The 22,277-nt window shown below is 52.8% G+C and overlaps 3 protein-coding genes across 3 annotated transcripts in view; 1 reads left to right on the top strand and 2 right to left on the bottom strand.

Annotated features, from left to right (window-relative positions):
• The window catches only part of LOC104695229 (vitamin D3 hydroxylase-associated protein-like), a 22,408-nt gene extending 7,314 nt beyond the window's left edge, over positions 1 to 15,094 (top strand). Inside the window, 5 exon segments of the mRNA XM_010408889.4 lie at positions 12,377 to 12,420; positions 12,866 to 12,905; positions 13,348 to 13,456; positions 13,714 to 13,859; positions 14,528 to 15,094. Coding sequence (XP_010407191.2) covers positions 12,377 to 12,420; positions 12,866 to 12,905; positions 13,348 to 13,456; positions 13,714 to 13,859; positions 14,528 to 14,653 — 465 coding nt within the window. The 3' untranslated portion in view covers positions 14,654 to 15,094.
• Positions 15,095 to 15,642: 548 nt separating this feature from the next.
• Positions 15,643 to 19,434, bottom strand: NSUN4 (NOP2/Sun RNA methyltransferase 4). The gene is made up of 6 exons (XM_039556078.1): positions 19,285 to 19,434; positions 18,238 to 18,659; positions 17,935 to 18,089; positions 17,614 to 17,768; positions 16,806 to 16,930; positions 15,643 to 16,069 (listed from the first exon to the last, which is right to left on the bottom strand). Exons 1-6 carry the CDS (start codon positions 19,432 to 19,434, stop codon positions 15,796 to 15,798), a joined length of 1,281 nt encoding a protein of 426 aa, XP_039412012.1. The 3' UTR covers positions 15,643 to 15,795.
• Positions 19,435 to 20,911: 1,477 nt separating this feature from the next.
• On the bottom strand, positions 20,912 to 22,220 carry LOC104695230 (cytochrome b-c1 complex subunit 6, mitochondrial). The gene is made up of 4 exons (XM_039555903.1): positions 22,119 to 22,220; positions 22,012 to 22,032; positions 21,608 to 21,769; positions 20,912 to 21,168 (listed from the first exon to the last, which is right to left on the bottom strand). Exons 1-4 carry the CDS (start codon positions 22,140 to 22,142, stop codon positions 21,136 to 21,138), a joined length of 240 nt encoding a protein of 79 aa, XP_039411837.1. The 5' UTR covers positions 22,143 to 22,220; the 3' UTR covers positions 20,912 to 21,135.
• Between the last annotated feature and the right edge of the window lie 57 nt (positions 22,221 to 22,277).

Here is a 22,277-nt window from a genome sequence, read left to right on the forward strand (position 1 = left end):
AAAGAATTTCTGTGGCTATGCTTAGGCCATTCCACTCTTGGGTGCTTCCAACAACACTGTGACGATTGTGTGCTGTTTCTTGGCCCATCCTTCACTCTCAAAGTGGAGGAAGAGGCTGGAGGAGAAAGTGGGAGTGGTGAAGGAGATGCTTTGAATAAGCAAGTGTGTGTTGAAACAAGGCACGCTCATTAGCGACGATCATTAGGGTGATTCTTTCCCCAAGCCTGCAGGCAAAGGGAGAGAGGCAAGGGGTGACACTGCCCTTGGTACTCATCTGCCTCCCCGGGGCTGCTCGGGGATGCTGCAGTCACCCAGCTGCCTGCCGTGGCCACCAGCAGGTCTGAGTCACAGAGCGAGCGTGACAGTCACACAGCCTGACTCACCACCCTCTGACCCCAGCGGAGCCGGAGGAAGCTCCATGGCACACCCTGCTCCGAGGAGATGCCCTGCCTCTGCAGGATTGCTGCCGGGGCACCAGCCACGGAACCCCTGCCTGGGGGGAGCCTGTGGAATGACTGTGACCCTCTCAGGCCAGGAGCAAAGGGTCTTTAGCTGAACTCTCATGAAGATGGGAGCTCTCCATTAAAGTCGTAATCTGCTCAGGTAACGCTCCTGGCTAGATGTGAGCATGCACAGACCTTGTTTTGCAAGGAAAGGACTGTGTCCTTCACTCCTGTATCTCTCCATATCTTTGCAAGGCTGAGCCAGGTGAAAAAGTCCTGTTTCTAAAAGGAATTTCCCCAGGCATACTTGTGCTCTGCATTCCAGCTGATCCTTGTGGATGGCTCTAGCAGGGATTTGCTGTTCCTCCCGCTCTCCTCTCTCCTGCCTCCAGCTAGTCACTAGATCTCAGGATCCTGCAGCACTTGCTCCCAGACCCAGCAGCCAAAGGGAATTTCTTCCTATGATCCAGTAGATGCTGAAGTAGAGTGCATGGATGCTCCAATAAAGCTCTCCTGGCGCTGAAGTGGATGAAGTGGAGAAGACATGCAAAGAAGAAGGTTGAAAAGGTGTGAGGGAAATAAGATACATGTTTGGACCTGACTTAGGGTCTGCCCAGGAATTTAGAGACCAGGTAAGCTCCTCAACTGGGCAGAGAGCAAAGCATCTTCCTGGGTAAAACTCAGGGCCCTTCTCCAGCCCGGTTGTCCATGACATCAGTTGTCATTGCTGCATAAATGTAGGGAAAGTGGGGAGGATGATGCTGAGAGCAGTCTGGTGAGCTCAGAGGCTGAAACACTAGCAGAGCAAGGCCTTTAGCAGGGTATAACTTTAAGTTTTCAGGAGAGTTCTTCCCCCAGACCTCCTCCAGGCTGGAGAAGGAATGTCAGCCTCTTCCACACCCACCAGCACAGTGCTGCTGTTTCCAGCCCTGCTGCAGCTCCTTCACCAAGAGCTGTCAGCTCGGGCTGTGCAGCCCTTGCAGACCTGCACCATGTGTTTGCAGAGTGCTTGTCCAGCTGCCTGGCACTGACCAAAGTCCAGGCTTTGCTCTGTCTCAGAGAATTATGTACAAATGCTGCTTGAGCCAAAAGGGCTTTGTTTTTACTAGTTTCTTTCATATTCAGCACAATGTCCTGGAGGCGGTCTTTGATCCTTTTTCCTCCTCCCTCTTTATTGAATACTTTAAATCTGCCCTCCTTAATCCATCTTCTATTCTGCGGCCAGATAAATAACCAAGCAAAGTTGAGAGATTGAGGTATCAGGAAATCCAGGGTTTTTATTTTGTTTTATTTTATTTTGCAGGACTTTTTCTTTTGTTTGCAGTTCACATTGGTGTGTAGTCACAACACCAGGAGCAAATAAAACTCTCTAGAAGGATTTGCACCAGCAGAACATGAGTGGTTAGAACGGGTCAGTTGTCCCCTTACAGTATCCAAAGCACACAGAGCTCCCTATGTAGCAGGCAGTGGCGGAGAAATTAGGGATACAAACATTCCCAGGACCCCAGACATTCACTTCAAATAAGTTTCAAGGAAGGTGGAAGTTGAAAAGCTTAAAGCAAATGTTTAAAAGTGGGTGAATTGAAACACCTGAATATAACAAGGCTCACCGTGGAAAAACAAAAACAGCAAGAATTAGGGTTGGTACATCTTTCCCTCTGAAACAGCTGTTTACTGCACAATCCTCACCCTCCAAGAATCTCAATCTGCTCTTTCTTTCTTCCTGTTATTGTTCTCCAGCTTCCTACGTTCCCTACTTCCCCACGGGAGACCAGTGAAAGCCCAGTTTGCTGCTGTAAGCTTTGTGCCCAGCCATGGAGCAGCTGGGAACATCCCAGTCCCTCACCCTCAGGGCACTGGAGTCTCAGCTGTCACTCAGTGGGGACAGACCTGTGCAAGACACCAGACATGATGGAAGAAGTAGGGATGCTCCTGGACTCCTGGTGAAGAACAAGAGCTCTCTGCAGCACCTTTCTGATCATGTCTCTGTCTTGCTGGACAAGTTCTAAGTAGGATTCATACACCCACCTGGCTATGGAAAGGCTAAAAGGAAAAGAAGTGAAATACCCACAAAAGTGGGGAAAATGTGGGAACGGTCAGGAGAGAAACAGCCCCTGCTGTCAGAGGTCTGAGGATTGCTATGGGAGTTCTCTGTTCCCATCCTATCGCAGTTTATTCAGGAAAAGCCAGAGGGTCCTGGTGAGCAAAGGGTGGAAAAAGAGCTGATAGAGGCAGACCCTCACCTCTCAACTGATGCTCGTGGTATTTGGAAAGGTGCAGCTTAGGCAGTGGCAAGTTTCTTAGCAGCTGTTATGCTCTGTGAGTGCCAGTGGAGCTGGCCTGGAACTGAGGAAAGATGTTACGCTCCTAATGGATATTCCAGGCTGAAATGAGTCAGAAACTGGAGAGTTCCCAGAAAACATTTATTCAGCCCTCTGAGCCAGATTGAACAAGTTCCCTGGAGGGGTCCAGTGCATTTCACTATGATTTCAGTATTTTGTAAAATGTCTAGAATTCTTTCAGTGCAGCATAGTTAATACGCCTCGTTTTGTAAATCATTTTAAAAAGAGCATCAGGGTGTTTGGTTACAAATACATGAACACAAGACACAGATGTCAGGATTCATTCTTTGTTATTTTAATCAAGGCTGACTTAAAAATATTTCTTACCAAATTGGAGAGAAAACAGTTCAGTTATAAAAATTTCTGACAAGACCCAGCCTGCTTGAGAGCTGAACCTGCTGACAGTGAATCAGTGCAGTTTTGCCCTTGCAAGCAAGGATGGTGCAGCTCTTGCTGGGGACACGAGGGGACTCTCTGACTTGGTTTAACTGCCTTTTTCTGGGATGGTCCAAAGTGAAGGACGTGTTGTGGATGCCACAATGAAATCCCAGATCAGAAATCCCACGGGCTGACTCTCCCTTTGAAAAGGGTCATGGTTGTCATCTGAACTCCACTAGTGGGTTTGACCTTGGACCTGGATCAACTCAGGTGACAAAACCAACATGGAGGAGTGAACATCAATCTGCAAGTCAGGCAGGTCTGTCTCCTCTGCTATGGACTTGAAACTGGACTTGGGACATCCCTCTACTTCCCTCCTTTACATTCCCTTGGATTTGTGGCCTTGTGGTGGCAGGAGGAGCCAGACCTCGGATTCATGAAGGATGTGGAGATGCTGGCACATTGATAGGAAAAGGGTTTTCCCCAGCAGCATCTGGCCATCTGGAAATGCAGCAGTGCCTGCTGAAAAAGCTGTCCTTTGAAATGCCAAGTCAGTCCGGACACAGCTGTGTCTGTCTCTGTTAAACATTTACCAAGTGTCTAAAGGGCAGGATCAGGGCACAGATCCCAGTGCACAGGCGGGTGTGGGAGGCCAGTGCCCTGACACTTCCCAGCACAGGGAGGAAACCCTCCCACATCTGCTCAGCCCATCACAGAGGTTGCAGTGCTGTCACACAGGCAAAGAACCCACCTCTGCCTCAGGAACTGCTTGCATGGATTCCTGGAGGCTGGATGAGGACTGGGAGAGGGCTGGGCATTGCTACATGCTGACTCTGCTCACATGCACCCTCTGGAAGCTCCTGCTGCAGCCAGCACCATGGAGCAGGAGAAGGATGAGCTGCAGGCGCATCCCCAAGCTGCAGCTCTTGTCACACCAGCAGTGCCATAGCTGAGGGAGCATCCCCCAAGGAAGGGTGCTGCTAGAAGGGACACAGGAAAAGGCCAGCTCAGTTTGTTACCACATTGCTGCCAGCTCCAGAATGTTTCCTTGAGGGCGCCAAAGCCAATTTTGTTCAGAGTCCATAAATTTCTCTAGTTAAGAACTAAGAACATTCCCAGCTGACACAAATTGTGACAGAAAACAGCAGTGAACTCTTACAAGTGCTAAGAACAGACATGACAATGGAAAAATGAGCACTAGAGGACCACGTAGCCCTGAAGGGGAGAAGGCTCTTCCAGCCTCCTATCCAAATCCAGTTCCACACTCTGCTGGAAGCTTGCAAAGTTTTGTAATGCACAATCCACAGCCGCCTAAACACTTCTCCCAAGGAGGAGACCCACAGGGAGGACCCACCATCCAAAAGCAACAGAGGAGATTGCAGACAGACCATGGCTGATGTTGGCTGGATTGTTGCCTTCAGCTCAGTGTGTGGTTCTTGGTGCTTGTAGTGAGAGGTATCTGTGCTGGAAAGATGTCAGACACCAGCCATTCCAATGTCTGGTGGAAATCGCTTGCTTCTGGCCTGCAAGCCTACGGGATTTTCCACTGCTGAGGCAATACCAGCATGCTTTGTCACAGGGTGGAACAGCCTCTCCTTCTGGTGCCTGAGGACACCACAGCAGTGCCAAAACAGCCTCTGGCCACCAAGGCAGCAGCAGAAGGGGCTTGGTGAGCCCAGGGTACCCCACAGATAGGCATCCACTTGGCATGCCACTCCCCAGCCCTGTGCAGGGAAGACTTCTTATTTCAAGCTGGTTTTCCTCTTCTCCCATTGTCCTCTCAGGCTACACAGGAAATAGGAGAGCAGCTATTCCCTTGCTTCATTTGTTCAGTTGACCCTACGGTCCTCCCCAGCGGAGAACCTCCCACAGCCCAGAAAGCCCCTATAAACCCAACACCCCAATGAACCCAAGGTTCATTGGCCAAACTTTGCATTCTGCATTTAGTGGTTAATCATTTTCACTGCATGCTCCACCTACGGTAGCTTTGCAGGGGTCAGCTTTGGGCTGAACTATCTGAACTATTTGCTGACCCTGAATAGTGGTGCTGGGGGAGGGATGGGCCTGGGGAGTCAGGGAAGGTCTCCTGCACCTGCCTTGCTTTTCTTCCTCATTCCATCCCTGGAGACCAGAAACACACACGATGGTCCAGCAGCTGCTGAGACAGCTCCTGCCAGAGAGGAAGGTGGACACTTCTGCTGCCCTCACCCTGCTTGGCGGCTCCGTGGCAGCCCTGGTGCTCTGGAAATGGCTGGGCAAAAAGATGATCCAGAAGAAAATGGAAGAGGCTCGGAGGACCCGAGATGAGGGTATGAAGAAAATGGCAAAGGCTGTCCAGCAGTTCAGGGAGCAGGTAACCCGTCCTTCTGGGGGGTCTGAGTCCCACTGGGGTGTCTGCTGATGTTGTCCTTCAGCTCCTCCGTCCAGCTCATGGCCCCATAGCTTTTATAAGGAGGAGATGTGCCAGCAGCCCTCAACAAGAGGAAAGGGTACCTTGGGAGAAAGGGAGATCACTGCCCTCCTCAAGCTGGATGAGATGTGGTGGGAGCCTACAGCTTGGGCAATGTGAATTACTCACTGAGATGAGGTTTTTGAACAACTCAGGTGATCATGCACCAGAACTTCATTGATGTAAACTCCAGTTCTTTCACGATCTGCAAATGTCTCTTGCCTATAATGGGTAGAAGCAAGAAAGATTTTTCCTCTACTTAACTCTAAGTTTGCACATCTGTTCACAGTCCTACACTTTTGTCTCTAAAACCTGGCCTCTGGATGGCTCTTGGGGTGTCTCCAAAAGAACTTTTGCAGTGTTCCCAGTCAGTGGCACCTCCCATCAGGCTGCCCAGAAGGTGCCTGGTCTAACTTAACACTAATGAAGCACAGGGTTTTCAGTGTTCCCTGGGAGCAACCAGGAGGTGATGTGGGGGTGACTGAGCCAGGCATCCAACCAGCATAGCCCTGAATTCCTACTGCAACTTGCATTTCTAACCATCTTTCCATTCTGCTCCATTCACTTCTGAATACGTACTGGATAAACCAGCTCATGTTTACACAGGTAACATACCTGGAGATAAAGCCTCCAAGTGATACATATCTCTACAGCCTTTTTTCTTAAATATATATCTATATACATATAAATATATGATATAAAACCTCTAAAAACCTGGTGGCACTGAGAACTGCCAGTCTTCTTTACCTGAGTAGGCCACCTGTGAGTCCCTGCTGACTTCCTTGCAGTTTGATGGGCTGGAGCTATTAAATGTTTTTTCTCAGCCTGGGCTGTCCTGCACTGCTTGTACCTGTTCTGAGGGATGAAGGGACAGCCTGAGACTTGTGTACAAGGACTTTGGTACCTCCTGCCCTGGGCAGTGTTTGTTCAGCTGAGGTTATGTTTTGGTCAGTGGGTAAATCTCACTGCGCCAGGAGGAAGGCATTGCCATGTCCTCTGCTGCAGTGGATGGACAAAGCCCTTCTACACCTGGGTTCCTGTGTTTGCATCCTGTTTGTGACATCCAAACTCAGGATAAAATACTTGGCAGCTCAAGGTCTGAGCCCCCACATGCAGGATCTGCCTTTCCAGCTAGCTCTGTTGATAATGTTGACAAAACTTAACAACCCTATCCTCTGAGCCAAAGGGTAACTGGAGCTGCTGCCCTGGATCCCCCTCATCTTCCCCCTCTCTGCAGGTCCCCAGTGTCCAGACAGATGCCATCCTGTCCCTGCCCCTGCTGGAACTCACTGGAAGACTCCGGGAAGGGTCTCTGTCCCCCAGGACTGTCCTCTACACCTACTTAGAGAAGGTGAGTGTCCATCCACAGTGAGATGGACAAAGCAAATCTTTTACCTTCTCCACACCATGGTGTGTGTGCTGGTGGCTGAAAAAGCTCATTGGAGCTGGATTATGACCAGCCTTTAATGTAGCAGCTGTTTAGAGAAAAACATGCTGTGTCTCCTAGGTCAGATCCATCACTGGGAGAGTCCTTTGAGATGGCTTGAGGGTTATTTATGCCACATTTTGTAGATCAAGGTAGCTACTGAATGCAGCTGTGTAATGATGCTGTTCTTATCTAACCCCTGTTCTTCCACACATCCAACAAAGGCCCTGGAAGTGACCCAGCAGACAAACTGCTTGCGACACTTTATCCCAGAGTGTGAGGAGCAGCTCCAGGAGATACAACGGCACAAGGAGAAAGGGCTGCTCTACGGCATCCCTGTCAGCATCAAGGATCACATCGGCCACAAGGTTCTTCCCTTTGTGCTTGTGGAGTGTCCCCTCGTGGGCTGGACTGGGTGCTGAAGTGGTGGGACACAGGGAATGGGGAAGGGGCCCAATCCCTCCCTGCCTGCACCACAGGAAACCTGTCTGTGTCTGAGGCAGCTGCAGCCCAGGAGGCACTCACTCACTCCCTCAGTCACTCACTCCCTCAGTCACTCACTCACTCACTCCCTCACTCCCTCACTCCCTCACTCCCTCAGTCACTCACTCACTCACTCCCTCACTCCCTCACTCACTCCACACCCAGTGGGATGGGGGGAGAGAGAATAGAAAGGCTAAAAGTGAGAAAACTTGTGGGTTGAGATAAAGACAGTTTATTAGGTAAACTGTGAACACAAGAAAAGCAAAACAAGGAATTAAATCACCACAGGCAGGCAGGTGTTCAGCCACCCCCAGGAGAGCAGGGCTCCATCATGTGTGATGGTAACTGGGAAAGGCAAACGCCATCACCTCAAAAATCTCCACAAAATCTCCCCTTCCTTCTTCTTCCCCCAGCTTTATATGCTGAGCATGACTCCATATGGTATGGAATGTCCCTCTGGTCACTTGGGATCAGCTATTCTGGCTGACCCCTCCCAGTTTCTTGTGCACCCCCAGCCTGCTCACTGGTGAGGTGGTACAAGAAGCCCTGTGCAAGCCCTGCTCAGTGATAACAATAACATCCCTGTGTTATCAACACTGTTTATAGCACACAGTCCAAAACACAGCCCTGAAGTAGCTACTGTGAAGAAAATAAACTCTACCCTGGCCAAAAGCAGCACAAACCTCCATCAGCAGATAAAAAACAGGGGTGAATAGTTATAGACACAAATGATTTCTCCTCTGATACGTGACACAGTACAGGCTGCACTAAGGTTGAGGGCTCTAAGCCCAAAGCAAGCCCCAAATACCAAGGCTAACTGAAAAAAGGTCACACTCTGTTTACCTGGGATTATTCCTTCCCTGGACATCCACTGATGGATTCACTTGGACAGCAGGATGCTGGGTTTGCTCCTGAGCGAGTGCACCTGTGGAGTAGGGAGTTGCATTTGGGTCACGGGAGAAAAGGAGCATGGAAAAGAGCAAGGAGAGCTTCAGGAGAAGCTTTAACCCAGCTCTCTGCCAAGGATGGAAGGAGAGGGAGTCCTTGGCCCTTTGAGCAAGGGCTTGCAAGGGAGTGGCTTGGTACCAAACACACAGCCCCTGAAGGAACACCGGATGATCCTTCCAAAAGAGCAAGGGAACTGCACTGACCGTGTCCCTTGTCACTTCTCCTCTCTGCAGGGGCACTTGGCGACCTGTGGGCTTGTGCAGTGCCTGGGCACTCTGATGGAGGAAGACAGCGTCCTGGTCAAGGTCCTGAAGAGACAAGGGGCCATCCCATTTGCAATGACCAACGTGCCACAATCCCTCTTCAGGTGACACACATCATTAAAAATCTTCCCTCTGGTTGTGCTTCTGAAGGAAAAACCCAGCCTGTAGGTCCCTGGACAAGCTCCTCCCTGGCTCCTGAGATGTGGCCTGGAGAGTCCCTCTTCCATTATCTGGCAAAAATCTCAACTGAAAGAGCTGTCAGATAAGATTAAGAGGGGAAGAACCTACCATGGGTTAAGAGAAATCAAGTGCACTTGTGCATGGGAGGGAGAGCAGAGGCTCGTGGGAATGAGCCATGTCCTGAGGGACTTATGGGATGGAAGGATGGGGTTGGCTCTGCCACACAGGCTCCCTGCAAGGGAAAGCAAACAAACCCAAAGCATTCAGCCGTCCCTCACAGCCTGTTCCCTGGCTTTTTTCTCTCCAGCTATGACTGCAGCAACCCCATCTTTGGCCAGACCTTGAACCCCCTCAACCACCAGAAGAGCCCTGGGGGCTCCTCAGGCGGGGAGGGAGCTCTGATTGCGGGGGGAGGCTCCATCCTGGGCATTGGCTCCGACGTCGGCGGCAGCATCCGCCTGCCCTCCAGCTTCTGCGGGCTCTGTGGCCTCAAACCCACGGCTGAGAGGCTCAGGTGGGTGCTGGGTCTGCCCTTCCAACCCTCCTCATGGTCAAGCTTGGCCGAAGGGGCAAAGTACTGGGCGAGTACTTGGAGGGAGGAGAGAGAGTGGCTCTTAAAGGGTGGCTTGCTTTGCTCAAAACCTCTCCCGGGAGACAGCATGGTTAGATTTTGTGGGAAATGGGCACATTTTCATTGTAAATCTAGCCTGGAGTTAAAAGTAAAAGGGGGTCAAAGCAGTTAAATAATGCCAAAAGGGAACAATTTTGGTTAAACCAAAACTAAGATTTGTTGGGGTTTAGGTTTGTTTGTTTGTTTTATTTTGGCCAAAAGTTCCTGTTTTGCACTACTCAATTCGAATTTTTGAAATAAGTTCTTTCTGTTTCTGGTCCTGAGCTGGAGACCCCACTATGCTATTCAAACACACTGGGAATATTTCCCCATTACTGAAGTGACAATATACTGCTTTTTCTTTTCCCACAGCCTATCTGGAGTGACTGGCCCTATCAATGGCATCCTGGCAGGTACATGAATTATAAATTCATTTTCCCTGGATCCTGTGGAGAGCCTGATATTCTCCTGCAGGCCAGAAGAAAACCTAAGACAACAAAGGCCTGCCTGGAGTCCATCTGAAACACCCCTCACTGCCTGCTCACCCCAGCATGGCTGTGCAGAGGGGTGGGACGGTGTTTGGCACATCCATCTGCTCAGTGTGGGTGTTTGCTCTTGTCCCATCCAGTCCCTTGTGCACTGGGGCCCATGGCGAGGGACGTGGACAGCCTGGCCCTGTGCATGAAGGCGCTGCTGTGCCAGGAGATGTTCCAGCTGGACCCCTCCGTGCCCCCCATCCCCTTCAATGAGGAGGTGAGGCTTTCAGTCAGCGAGCCCTGGCTCCCCCCAGGGTGCTACACACCTTCCTGAAGGGTCCAGTTACCTCTACAATACTGGTTTTCAGTAAAATAGCTCTCTTTGAGGGCACAATTCATAATTCTCATGAAAAAAAAATAGGCAAATCAGTAGTTATCCTGTCTGTCTTCTCAGCTGGAATGCAGCTTATTGAATTGAGAGAATCCAGGAAAGAGTGGGGAGGAAAGCAATACTGGGAGCAAATAGCTGGAGATCTTTAGGGCAAGATGAGACAGGATCAGAAACTGCTGCACAAAATCTCTTAGCTGAGGGCATTTACTTTCCCTCTGCAGCAGAGCAGCTGCAGAAGGTTTTTCCACCTCCATCCTTTGCAGCAGTGGTTGAATGTACTGATTTGAAGTAGCTGGGTTTTTTCTGAAGGGTGGGATGAAGAGGGGTCTGGAAAAAAAGGCAGGGGTAGACATTTGGAAAGGGTACCTATAATTAGCAAACCAGAAAATTAGTCACTCCTTAACATTTGGAGCTCTTGCCCTCTTCTGCAGTGGGTGTCAGCATGGGAGCAGACCTACCCCCAGCAGGGTGGGTGTCACGAATGAGTGATTTAGGTCACCTAAAGAATCACCGGCAAAGGCATTGGAATAATCAGGTTTTAACATAAATTTGCAGAAGGGTGACCAAGTTCAATGACAGGGTTCACTCTGTTACTCATTACGAAGATGGAGCATCCAGAGGAAAATCAACTCTGGAATGATTTGCATGGAGCCTGGGGATGCAAAGGACAAGGATGCAAAGGGCAGGGATGACCCTCCCATTGAACCACGAGGTTCAGAAAGGACCCCCTTGCTTTCTGAACTCCTGACAGAGTCTAGGTACAGCTGAGTCCAACCTAGTCCAGACTGGCCAACAGTTCATATCTGAGTTTAATAGGGAACTACAAGGAGTAGGGGAGACCCTCCCACTGCATCACAAGGTTCAGAGAGGCCCCCCTTGCTTTCTTGATGGAGCATGGATGTGGCTGGATCCAGTCTTGATCCCAGACCTGGTCCATGGTGTATGTCTAAAGGATTTTCACAGCAATCCCATTAGAAATAGGAACGCTAACGTGGTGTCTCCTTGCTCCAGGTGTACTCCAGCTCCACTCCCCTGCGGGTCGGGTACTACGACACTGACGGCTACTTCCCGCTGCCCCCCTGCATGAGGAGGGCAGTGAAGGAAACCAGGCATGCTCTGCAGGCAGCTGGGCACCAGGTGAGCACCACCACCCCCTGCTCTTCTCCCCAGGGTGTCCCCAGCCTCGCTCCACGCTGAGGAAATCACCCTTCAGAAACCAGACGCAGCTCCCAAGCCCAGCTGCGGGAAAAATGACCCAGCAGAGGTATGGGATTAGGTTACCCCAGCCACGTAACACCAGGCAGAGACAGCCCTGCTTGGGGGAGCAGTGCATCTCATGGGCAACCAGCAGGAATAATCTCATGGGGAGATGGCTGGATGGAAAAGGGTTGAGGCAAGGCTTCTCTTGGCATGTGGAGCCCAGGGAGGTGCTTCTCTGCCTTTGAGGAATATCCACATTTGGGTCTTGGAAACTCTTCACATCCCCAGGCCGCAACATAATCTTGTGTTTTGGTGCAGCTGGTGCCCTTCTCTCCTCCTCGGATCCCCTATGTCATGACTGAACTGTTTTTTAAGACCTTTTTTGCTGATGGAGGCCGTGCCTGGTTGGACGTGTTGTAAGTAGGAGCCCTCTGGCAGCAGTGCTGCCAACACCTGCAGCCCCACTCCATGAGCACGGCACAAGCACAATGAGCCCAGCTCTCCCACCCCAAACAGGAAACACCCAGGCCTCTGAGAAAGGGCAAACAGCTTCTGTGGCATGACCCCATCCTCTTGTCATCTCTCAGCACAGGAGATATTGTTGATCCAGGCTTGAAACCACAGGTGAATTCCTGCAAGATCCCAAGGCTGGTGAAGAAGCTGCTGGCTCTGCTTCTTAAGCCTCTGGTGAGTCCCTGTCCCTCAGGAGAGGAATGGGGGCTTCCCAGGGTGACACAAGTAACTGCACCCCCACTACATGTCCCTAAGGATCCTCCTGCCTTTCCAGTTTCCCCGCCTGGCTGCCTACCTGAGTGCCTTGGCAGGAATGAGGTAAGATGGCATTGTCCTCATGGATGTCCATGGAAATGGGTGGTACCTTCTCCTCTAGGCATCCATGGCTGGGGGGACTGGATTCACAACAGGCTGTGATCAGCTCTCTGCAGGGGTTGTCCTTCATTGCTGGACATGGCTTCACTGCCTCTAGTGATATCCTGACAGGAATGAGGCATTTGAATGGATAAGGTCATTACAGGAAGCCTGTGGAAGAGATGAGTATTAAATCCAGGCCCATCAGGGAAACCTTCTCTCCAGCACTTCCAGACATTTGCTGTTTAATTGCTTGGCCAGATGCCAAAGGAAACTTTAGGAAGATTGTGAAACCTGTATTGTTTTAAGCAATTGCCAAAATCACCAGGGCTTATCAATCCAGAGGACTATTTAAGCAATTCCTCATCCTCTTAAAGCTTAAAGATGTTGCTATGATTTCCACTTGCAGGTCAGTGAAGGAGATGTGGAATCATCACCATCAAATACAGGTGTGTTTTGAGAACTTTACTCTCTGGCATCATGCCACAAGTTGAGGCTTTGTGGCAAGCACCAGGTCAGAAAGTCATGGGTTTGGAAAGGGATTGTGCAGGGGAGGGATTGCTGGGGAGGAGACAAGATGGAGGGAAATGCACAAAGAAGGGTAGGAATGGGTAGATGGGCTTTCGAGTCAGCCCAGACAGGACTTCATTGGTTGCCTGCAGTGCTCATTCCCAGGCACAATGAAGGCTGTCCTGGGAGTGGGGATGGCTGAAGTGGGACCTTTCAAATTCCTGGCCACGGTCTGGCCACATGCTGTGGAGGCAAACACACACTCCTCTGCCTCATCCCTCAAGCACTGCTGCCTGCTGCTGCTTCCTCAGCTGTGCCTGGAGAGGCTGAGATGCTCCAGGCATGGACATGGCTCCATGGCATCCCCCTCTCCTCGCCCAGGTGTACCGCTCCCAGTTCATCGCCCGGTGGAAGGAACTCCAGCTGGACGTTGTGCTGTGCCCTGTCCTGGGGCCAGCCTTCACCACGGGATACCCTGGGAAACTCCTCAGTAAGTGAGTCTGGGGCCTTCCCAGGAGGGCAGAGAACCACAGTGTCTGAGACTGGAGGGAAACATCCACCACCATGGAGCTTCACTGCCCACCCAAGCATTTTATGGGAATTGGGAAGGAAAAGTAACTCTAAAGAGCTCTCTGAGCAGGTGGAGACAGACACATAGTTCTCAGGGGCTTCAGTGAATATGGAATGTGTAAGTTTGAAGTAAGACAGGAGGCTGTGACTGCCTGCATCCTCTCCTGCTTCTCTCAGCTGCCATCTCCTCCACGATGCTGTACAACGTCTTGAACTTCCCCGCCGGGGTTGTTCCTGTCAGCACCGTGACAGAGGCTGATGAGGAAGAGCTAAAGCTTTACCAAGGATGCTGTGATGACCCCTGGGACCGGACACTGAAACAGGTATGGGAAGTGTGGAGCAGAGACTGCTGATGGAAGCTCAGGTAACAGTTTCAATGATATCAAGGGCTCCTAAATATCTCCATCAGCATGGGCACAGGGCAAAAAAATTCGTATCTTTTTTATACACCCTTGCTAATCCCCAAATCCACCTTGAATACACCCCTTGTTTTTTGCCCAAGCCCCCAAATGGTTAAGTGACTAAGCTTTGGGGGGACTAAAGGATCTCCCCCAGGCTGGGTAGGTTGAAGCCAGCAAGGAGCAATGCAGCAAAGCTTCTGGGAGCAGGTCCTTGCAACAGCCACAGCCCACAGCACTGCACTGCACTTTCCCCCTGCTTCATGACGCCTTCAACCAAGCCCAGGCTGTCACTGGAGCATGGATCAGGAATGAGGATGCTGAAGGAAAAGGGATCTGCCTACAAGACAGCTCAAAGCAGAGCTGGCTGGGGTGTGTGCGGGGGAAGGTGTTTCAAACATGTTACCCTAGATTTGGCAAGCATTTCCATCACAGAAGAGCAAGAACCTTCCCTCTGCCCAGCACATTAACAGGGCTCAAACTCCAACCTCCACACTCTCTGGGATGAGTCACAGGCCTAAACCAAGTCCCCAAAATCTGCTGGAGGTCTGAGCCCCCCAGATGACCCCTCACTGCTTGTGCACCCACTACAGGCTGTGTCAGGAGCTGTGGGGATGCCCGTGGCCGTGCAGTGCGTGGCCTTGCCGTGGCAGGAGGAGCTGTGCCTGCGCTTCATGAAGGAGGTGGAGACCCTCAGCCGTGACAAGAGAGTGGCATAGTCACCATGGTCCCCAAGGAGAAGGGACGGCGCTGCATGACTGCCACCAGCAGTGCAGAGACTACACTGAGGAGGGGAGGAGGAAGGAAACGCCACCTCCTGACCCCTCTCCTTGCCAATAAGGAACCAAGGATGCCCTGCAGGAACTGGCTTAAGATAGGTTCAAACAGTGATAAATCTAGGAGCTGCACCTTCCTGCAGGGATGGCCATGGATGTGGGTTCAGCCCTTCACCCCCATTTCCGTCAGTGCTGCCTCTCACAGCAGGGCGGTGCTGTGAGGGAAGGATTACAGAAATTCAATAGTATTTTCTTGCTGGCACTGGAGTAACTTCATAAGGATGTAACTGTGGGCTGCCCCATGAGGAATACAGCCGTGTCCGTCACTTCCCATCACTATATTTTGCTCATAAAAATAAAAATTTAACTATTAAGCAACTCTTATCATGAGCTCCAGTAATCCTTCACTGAAGGTGATGATTCTATAAACAAAGTCACTACTCAGAATCATACAAACACCTGCCTACTGGACATTAAATGGCATCTAGCATGGGAACATTCACACTTATCCACAGCCTTGCTAGATGTGAGGGACAGCAACAGTCGCTGGCCTCTCCACAGCACCAGATCTCCAGCATCCCAAGCACATTTCCAACCCCACAGGAGGGGCACTCTTAGGAACCCCTGATTTCAGGACCTCAGGCTGCTCTCTCTGAAGGCAGGAGATAAGGAGAGACAGATGCAACTCATTTACGCAGATGGTGAGATCCCGGACAGAAAGGCTGAGATCCCCGACAGAAAGGCTGAGATCCCCAGATGGTGTTTGTTTACCCAAACCTGCTCATGTAGGATCAAAGCAGACAGGAGGGAGAGAGCAGGGCCATTTATCCTGTCCCACACAGGCAGATAACTAGCTCCCTCTAATAAGACCTCTCTCTTTCCTAGATTAAACACCTCAGTCTCAAACAGATAAATATTCAGGAAACACCACAGCAGGTCTTTCTCATTTATTCCCCATGTCTACAGTAAAAAAGCAGACTTCCTTTGGGACATTTTAGAAAGAAAAATAAATATAAAGCAGTTCTGCTCTCCCTTAAAGATTGGGGTATCTCCTGACAGCAGATGGACAGAGTCTGTCGCCCCTTCTACATCCGACGTAATTTGCAGAAATACATCGGCCCAAAGTTGGCTGCGAGGTGAGGCAGGACAAGCTCCCCGAGCCGGCAGTCTGAGAAGAAGGAAAACGTGTCCTGGAAGAGCGTCCGGAAGTGGCTCAAGTCCTCAACATGGATACTGATGTTGAACTGGGCTTCTGCAATGTCCAGTGCCCTCTCCACCACACACTCGTTCTGCAGCGGGGACAGGGAGCACGTGGAATACACCACCTCTCCTCCCGGCTTCGCGGCGAGGATCCCAGCCCTGCAGGCAAGGTGAACATATGCGTGGTCACGGGATGAGGAGGTCTCTATGGGACATGGGCATTCCCACCCACCGAAACTGGGAAGCCAACAGGGAACTCATAGGAAGTGACAGACAAACCCCCCTTGAACTCCACAGGCTCGGCAGTCTGGGTCACTGCAACATGAGGAGTGTTTTGGGCCAGGGCAATGAGTCAAACAGATACTTAAATTGATAAAGAATTTAACGTGGGAGAGATGCTTCTGGAGAGCAGCTGGAAGGTGTAATCCTGCAGTCACATTCAAAGGAACGGGATACACATACAGGGGAAGGAATTCTTGCAGTTCAAGTGCTGCCATGGGACTCTCTAATCTGTTTCCTTATTGCCACAGCACACAGTGACAAGCTGTGGCACTTTCCAGCACCTGCCGAGTGCTGGGAGAAGCAGGCACTCAGGAATCCTCCAGGGTGCCAGGACCCAGGAGATCACCACTCAAAACAACTGCACCCATCCTGTTCCTTAGACCCTTCTCCCTATATGCTACAGCTACTGCTGGGGACAGCAGGACACTTGACCTGACCAGGAACACCTGCACTTTCTTACACTTACTGTGATTTGATGTGTTCCAACTACTGCCAGAAAACTACATGTGGTTTCCACATTTCCCAGTTGGGGACAGACAGAGTAAGAAGAGGTTTCAGTGCTGGAGAGCTGCTCCCAGCACCCGAGGAACACAACACAACCGAGCTCACTCACATCAGCAGCTGCAGCTGCAGCATGGGCAGCATCTGACGCTCCTTGGTTCGCCTCTTGTGGAAGATGTTGTTGTCCTCCTCCATGGCAGAGTGTCTGTCTGTCGTGCAGGGCACATCCACCAGCACCTGCAGCAGCAGAGGTCCCACCTCAGACTCCTGCCCAGGTCAAGCTCAGCAAATCCCCTCCTGCAGCCAGCCCTGTGCCCACCACCTCCACCCCTGCCAGCAGCTCTCAGTGCCCAAGCAGAGGTGTGCACCACACTGAACTGTCATCATCTGGCTGCTTTGGCATTTTGGGAATGTGCAAAAATGCTGGAAAACATCCTGCACTAACTCGTGTCCTCATTTAATGTCCCTGCTCTGCGTGTGTCCCTGGCAATGTTCCTGCAGCACACACAGGCAGTGCTGCTGCAGCGACGCCTCCCGGAGTACCCAACCCAGCTCCAGGAGTACCCAATGCAACCTCTGGAACACCAAACCCAGCCCCTGGGGCTGGACATAGCTGAGAAGCCAGAATTATCTAATCTTCACATTTAACCCCTTCCAGGTGATGGACAAGAACAAGATTTCTGTGGGGGATTACACAGGCAAATAAAGGTACAAGTCTAGATGCACACATGCACCAGATTCTGCAGAAAGGGATATCAGGTGGAAATCCTACTCCTTATGTGGCTTGGCCTTCTCTCTTTCTCTGCATTTAAGATTATGGAAAACCACACAATTATACAGAAAGATAAGCTGCTGTCTTCCTCAAAAAGAGGAGGGAAGTGAATTGATGGGTTTATCTTCACTGGTTCCCAAACACCTACCTTATGGAAAGTGCCACCTTTCACCTGGTCCCAGTCCCTTCCATCGTAGGACGTGACACTCACAGTATCCCTGACTTCTTTGGGGACATAGCTATGGAGAATCTGGTACAGCCTCTTTGTCCGGGAAACGGAGACGTCGTTGGCTGCCAGGTGCCCTGACAGGACAGAACAGGCACACTGGGAATGTCACTTTTGCAAAACCACACCTGATTCCCAACTCTTGCACACAGAAATTATTAATGGTCAGACACGAATGGGCACAGCACACTGCTCCAGCCCTGTTGTACACACGGGAACAAGGCAATGCCCACCCACACTCACCACAAATCCCAGTCTGCAGCAGAGCCAGACTCTTCCCACCCGGAGCAGCACAGAGGTCGAGGACAAAGTCATCTGGCTGCACGTTGAGCGCCAGGACTGGCAGGAGAGATGCTGCATCCATGAGGTAATAGTCGAGGAGCCCCAGAGCATCTGGCCTGGAAATCATCAGTTTGCGTAACAATAGCAAACATTGGAGGGGAAAAGAAAAGAAAAGAAAAGAGCAGTTGGAAGTGAGGATGGAGACACATGGAAGGAGCCCCTGAGGCTGGCAAAGACAGGGCGGTCTGTCCAGGGGTGTCTCACCGTGCAGGGCGAAAGCGCGTGATGTCGCCCCTGGGGAAGGTGTAACACTTGATTTTGGAGCTGATGGAGGCACTAAACAGTGGCGATGTCTCTGCCTGTGTCATTATTTCTGCCTGCATCACAGTCCTGCCCTCACCAGAGCCCTCCTGGCACCCTCTGGCTGCTTCCCCTGCAGCTCCAACCCGCTGCCATTGCTGCGCCTTTTGGGAGGCCTCAGAAATGAAATCGGTGGCGTTGAGCAGCTCCAGCTCTTGGGGAACGTGGTCAGCAGCAGCGAAGTTGTTGAGGAGGGCCCCGTACTTCTGCTCGCAGAGAAGCCCAGCACGGACCGAGGGCCACAGGGCCCCCAGGTGCAGGCTGTAGCTCGTGTCGAAGTGGTGCAGGGCCAGCCGCGTGGACGCGATGCGGGGGGCCGTGGCAGCCTTGTGGGGAAAAATAAGTGGTGTTAAAAGACAAAATACCTTGATATCCCAGTACCCAGCCCCTCCAGCCAGCCTTCGTGTTTTTCTGGGAGAAGCCAGCACTGGGTTACGTGCTGGCAGAAGTCCATGGGGCCTTTCTGGAGTGTGAGTGTGACAGGACCAGATGGAATGGCATAAATCTGTGACAGGGGGGCTTAAGTTGGGTAACAGGAAAAGGCCTTTCACCCACGGGGTGGCTGGGCACTGAAAGAGGCTCCCCATGGAAGTGGTCAGAGCACCGAGCCTGTCTGAGTTCAAGAAGCATTTGGACAATGCTCTCAGGCACAGGGTGGGATTGCTGGGGCGTCCTGCGCAGAGCCAGGAGTTGCACACGATGATCCTGATGCATCCCTTCGAACTCAGCATATTCAGTGATTCCAGGATTCTGGGAATGGCCGAATGGGGTCGGGGCCCTGGGTGGACACGGCTGCACACAGAGCGGCGGCACGGGGGTGCAGCGAGAGGTGAAATGGGGGGCTTAGAGGGGGATTTGCAGTGGGGTGCGAAAGGGTTAGTGGGGAAAAAAGCGGGGTGAGAGCAGCGCCGTGGGGTGCGGGTGCTCTGGTCCCGGCCCGGCCTCGCTCACCCACTTCTCCTTGTGCCGGTGCCGGCGCGGCCCCGCTCCCAGTATCGCTCCCAGTATCGCTCCCAGTATCGCTCCCGGTGCCGCTCCCGGTGCCGCTCCCCGCCGCAGCAGCGCGGCCACCGCCCGCCCGCGCCCGCCCAGCGCCGCCATGGCCGCGGCGCCTTCCGGGGCGGGACCGGGGAGTGCTCGGGGCTCCGCGCTGCACAGGGCTCCGGGCTGCACAGGGCTCCGGGCTGCACAGGGCTCCGAGCTGCACAGGGCTCCGGGCTGCAAAGGGCTCCGCGCTGCACAGGGCTCCGAGCTGCACAGGGCTCCGGGCTGCAAAGGGGCTCCGGGCTGCAAAGGGGCTCCGGGCTGCACGGGGCTCCGGGCTGCAAAGGGGCTCCGAGCTGCACAGGGCTCCGGGCTGCAAAGGGGCTCCGGGCTGCAAAGGGGCTCCGGGCTGCACAGGGCTCCGGGCTGCAAAGGGCACCGGGCTGCAAAGGGCACCGGGCTGCAAAGGGCTCCGCGCTGCACGGGGCTCCGGGCTGCAAAGGGCTCCGGGCTGCACAGGGCTCCGGGCTGCAAAGGGCTCCGGGCTGCAAAGGGGCTCCGGGCTGCAAAGGGCGCCGGGCTGCAAAGGGGCTCCGGGCTGCAAAGGGCGCCGGGCTGCAAAGGGCTCCGGGCTGCACGGGGCTCGGAGAGCGTGTCCGTGCCCGCGGCGCGGGGATGAACTGAATGGCCTTTAAGGTCCCTTCCAACCTAAACGTCCTGTGATTGCTGAGCTGGGTTTGGGCATCAGCTGCTGAAAAGGGTCCGGCAACAAACGTGCTTTGCAGCAGAAACGCACAGGCACAGCTGGACCCTGCCCTGTGCCACAGGAGAAAAAACACACACACCAAAACCTGATGGAATTTACATGGTATGCTTACCCTAATAAAAATCCGAAATTCATCAGCAAAAGGACCATGAACCACTACATGGATAAAGAACAGCCAAATTTATAAGGTGGTGGCCTTCATTCCACTTTGAAGAATAGCCAAGAAATTTTCTACCCCGTGAGATACCCTTGTTTTCCTCCTAAACATTCTCTCTCGTGAAAGGAGCAGGCAGACCACGGACAGGACAGTCCCAGGTGAGAAGAAAGGGCTGGTAACTCACACAGAAAGCCTTCAGCTCCCCCCGGTGACCCTGAGCGGGCTTTGAGCAGGTGAACCACCCACACGCGCCTCCACAGCCACGGGGTTGGTTTCCTGGGCAAGAGGGCAGAGCTGGCTGCTGCCAGGAGGCTCTTCCAGCCACTGGCAGCAGGAGGGGACAGTGAGGGACAGGTGACAGCTTTCCGCTGAGGGTGGGGAGGAACTTTTCTCTCCTAGAAAAGGGTCACTCCCTTCAGTCTAACTTAGTCAGAACATACTGTTTGAACAACACTGGTCTTGAGGGGCTTGGAAATAACCTTTGTGGCTCCAACAGACAAATTCTTCCCCATGGGACTGGCCTGCAGCAGCTGTCCATCACAGCAGCATGAAAAGGATATTCCCACAGGTGAGGAAAACTCTCCCGCCCTTACCTGGGTTCTGACACCCAGCAATTTCATCTTAACCCAGTACGAGTCAAGCACAAGAACTAGGAAATAAACACAGGGCACTTCCACAGGAACTCTCAACGTTTAATATGGAAAATTACAGAACATCAACACGTTTGTGGTTTTTTGCACGGCTGCACATCTTCCAGGAGCACAGAGGCAGTGACAGGCTGCCAGGAAGCCGTTTCGTTCATGCTCAGCATGGAGGATGGACTGCAGGAAGCAGAACTGTGATCCAGGAACCACTGGCACTGGCTGTGGAAGCAGATGGTCAACTATGCCCCCTTTCACTTCAGCTTACTGAAAAGCTTGTGAGCAACCTGCAAAGAGAGAGAGAGCCCTCAGTAACTCATGGTTTAGGGATGGAAATCAGCAGGGTGTCACCACCAGCCTCTTGGTTTTCTGGGCCACCAATGCACACATCCTCACAGCCCCTGGCTCTTGTTCTGCAACAAGTCATTCAAAAAAGTTATTGAGATGCCTTGGAAAGCTTCAGCTCAGGTTAAAAACGTTTAACTGTAAAACGGCAAATACAAGACTGAAATAGCCGAGTGATTTACTGCACACAAGCAATGGGTTTGAGTTACTTAACTGTGTAATAACATACCGAATCCCTGCTAGATCTGTTGTAACAACCCAACGTTAAACAAGAAAAAGCGACTGAACAACTACCACAGCTCACACTCGACCTGGCAGCACTGTCAGCAGCGTGGCTGAAGGCAGCTCTGCTCACAGCCGCAGCAGGGACGCTGCACTTACACAGTGGTCCCTGGCGTGCAGGAAGTCGAAGAGCTCCTCTGTGCATTGCTCCTCCGTCTCGGAGCGGGAGGACACCCGCGCGTCACACAGCTCCAGCCGCTCCCGCGCCTTCACGCATTTCTCCGTCTGCTCGCAGTGCTCCCGCACCGTGGTCAGGGGGTCCTGCGGACACGGGGCTGCGGTGAGCACAGGGACACCCGCGCACGCCGCTTCCCCCGAGCCCCAGCGCTTTGAGAGGGAGCCGCGCATCCGCACCGCGCATCCACCCGGCCTCCCCACGGAGCTCTGGGTCGCCGGCACAGCGCGGCCCGGCCCGAGCCCCCCGAGCCTGTTAGTCGGTGCTGACGGCCCCGGGCAGCCGCTCCTGGCAGCTGCGAGTCCCCCGCCGCGGCTCCCCGTCTTACCACGAGCTCTTCCTCTTCCTCCTGCAGGAAGAAAAGAGAGCACAGCGTTACCGCCCGCCTGCCCGTCCCGGTGGTCCCGTGCGGGCCCGGTGCCGCCCCGCGCTCACCTCGGGCTCCCCGCGCTGCCCCATCGCGCTCCCGCCGCACAGAAGGACTCGCCAGGGTCACCCGCCGGAAGCGCCGCTGCCCGCGCCGGAAGCGGAAGCGCCCCTCCGCAGGGCGGTGCTGCGGCCCTTCCAAACATGGCAGCCGGCAGCGGCCGCGCG

The sequence above is a fragment of the Corvus cornix genome, chromosome 8 (genome assembly GCF_000738735.6).
Source record: "Corvus cornix cornix isolate S_Up_H32 chromosome 8, ASM73873v5, whole genome shotgun sequence".
Taxonomy (NCBI): Eukaryota; Metazoa; Chordata; class Aves; order Passeriformes; family Corvidae; genus Corvus; species Corvus cornix.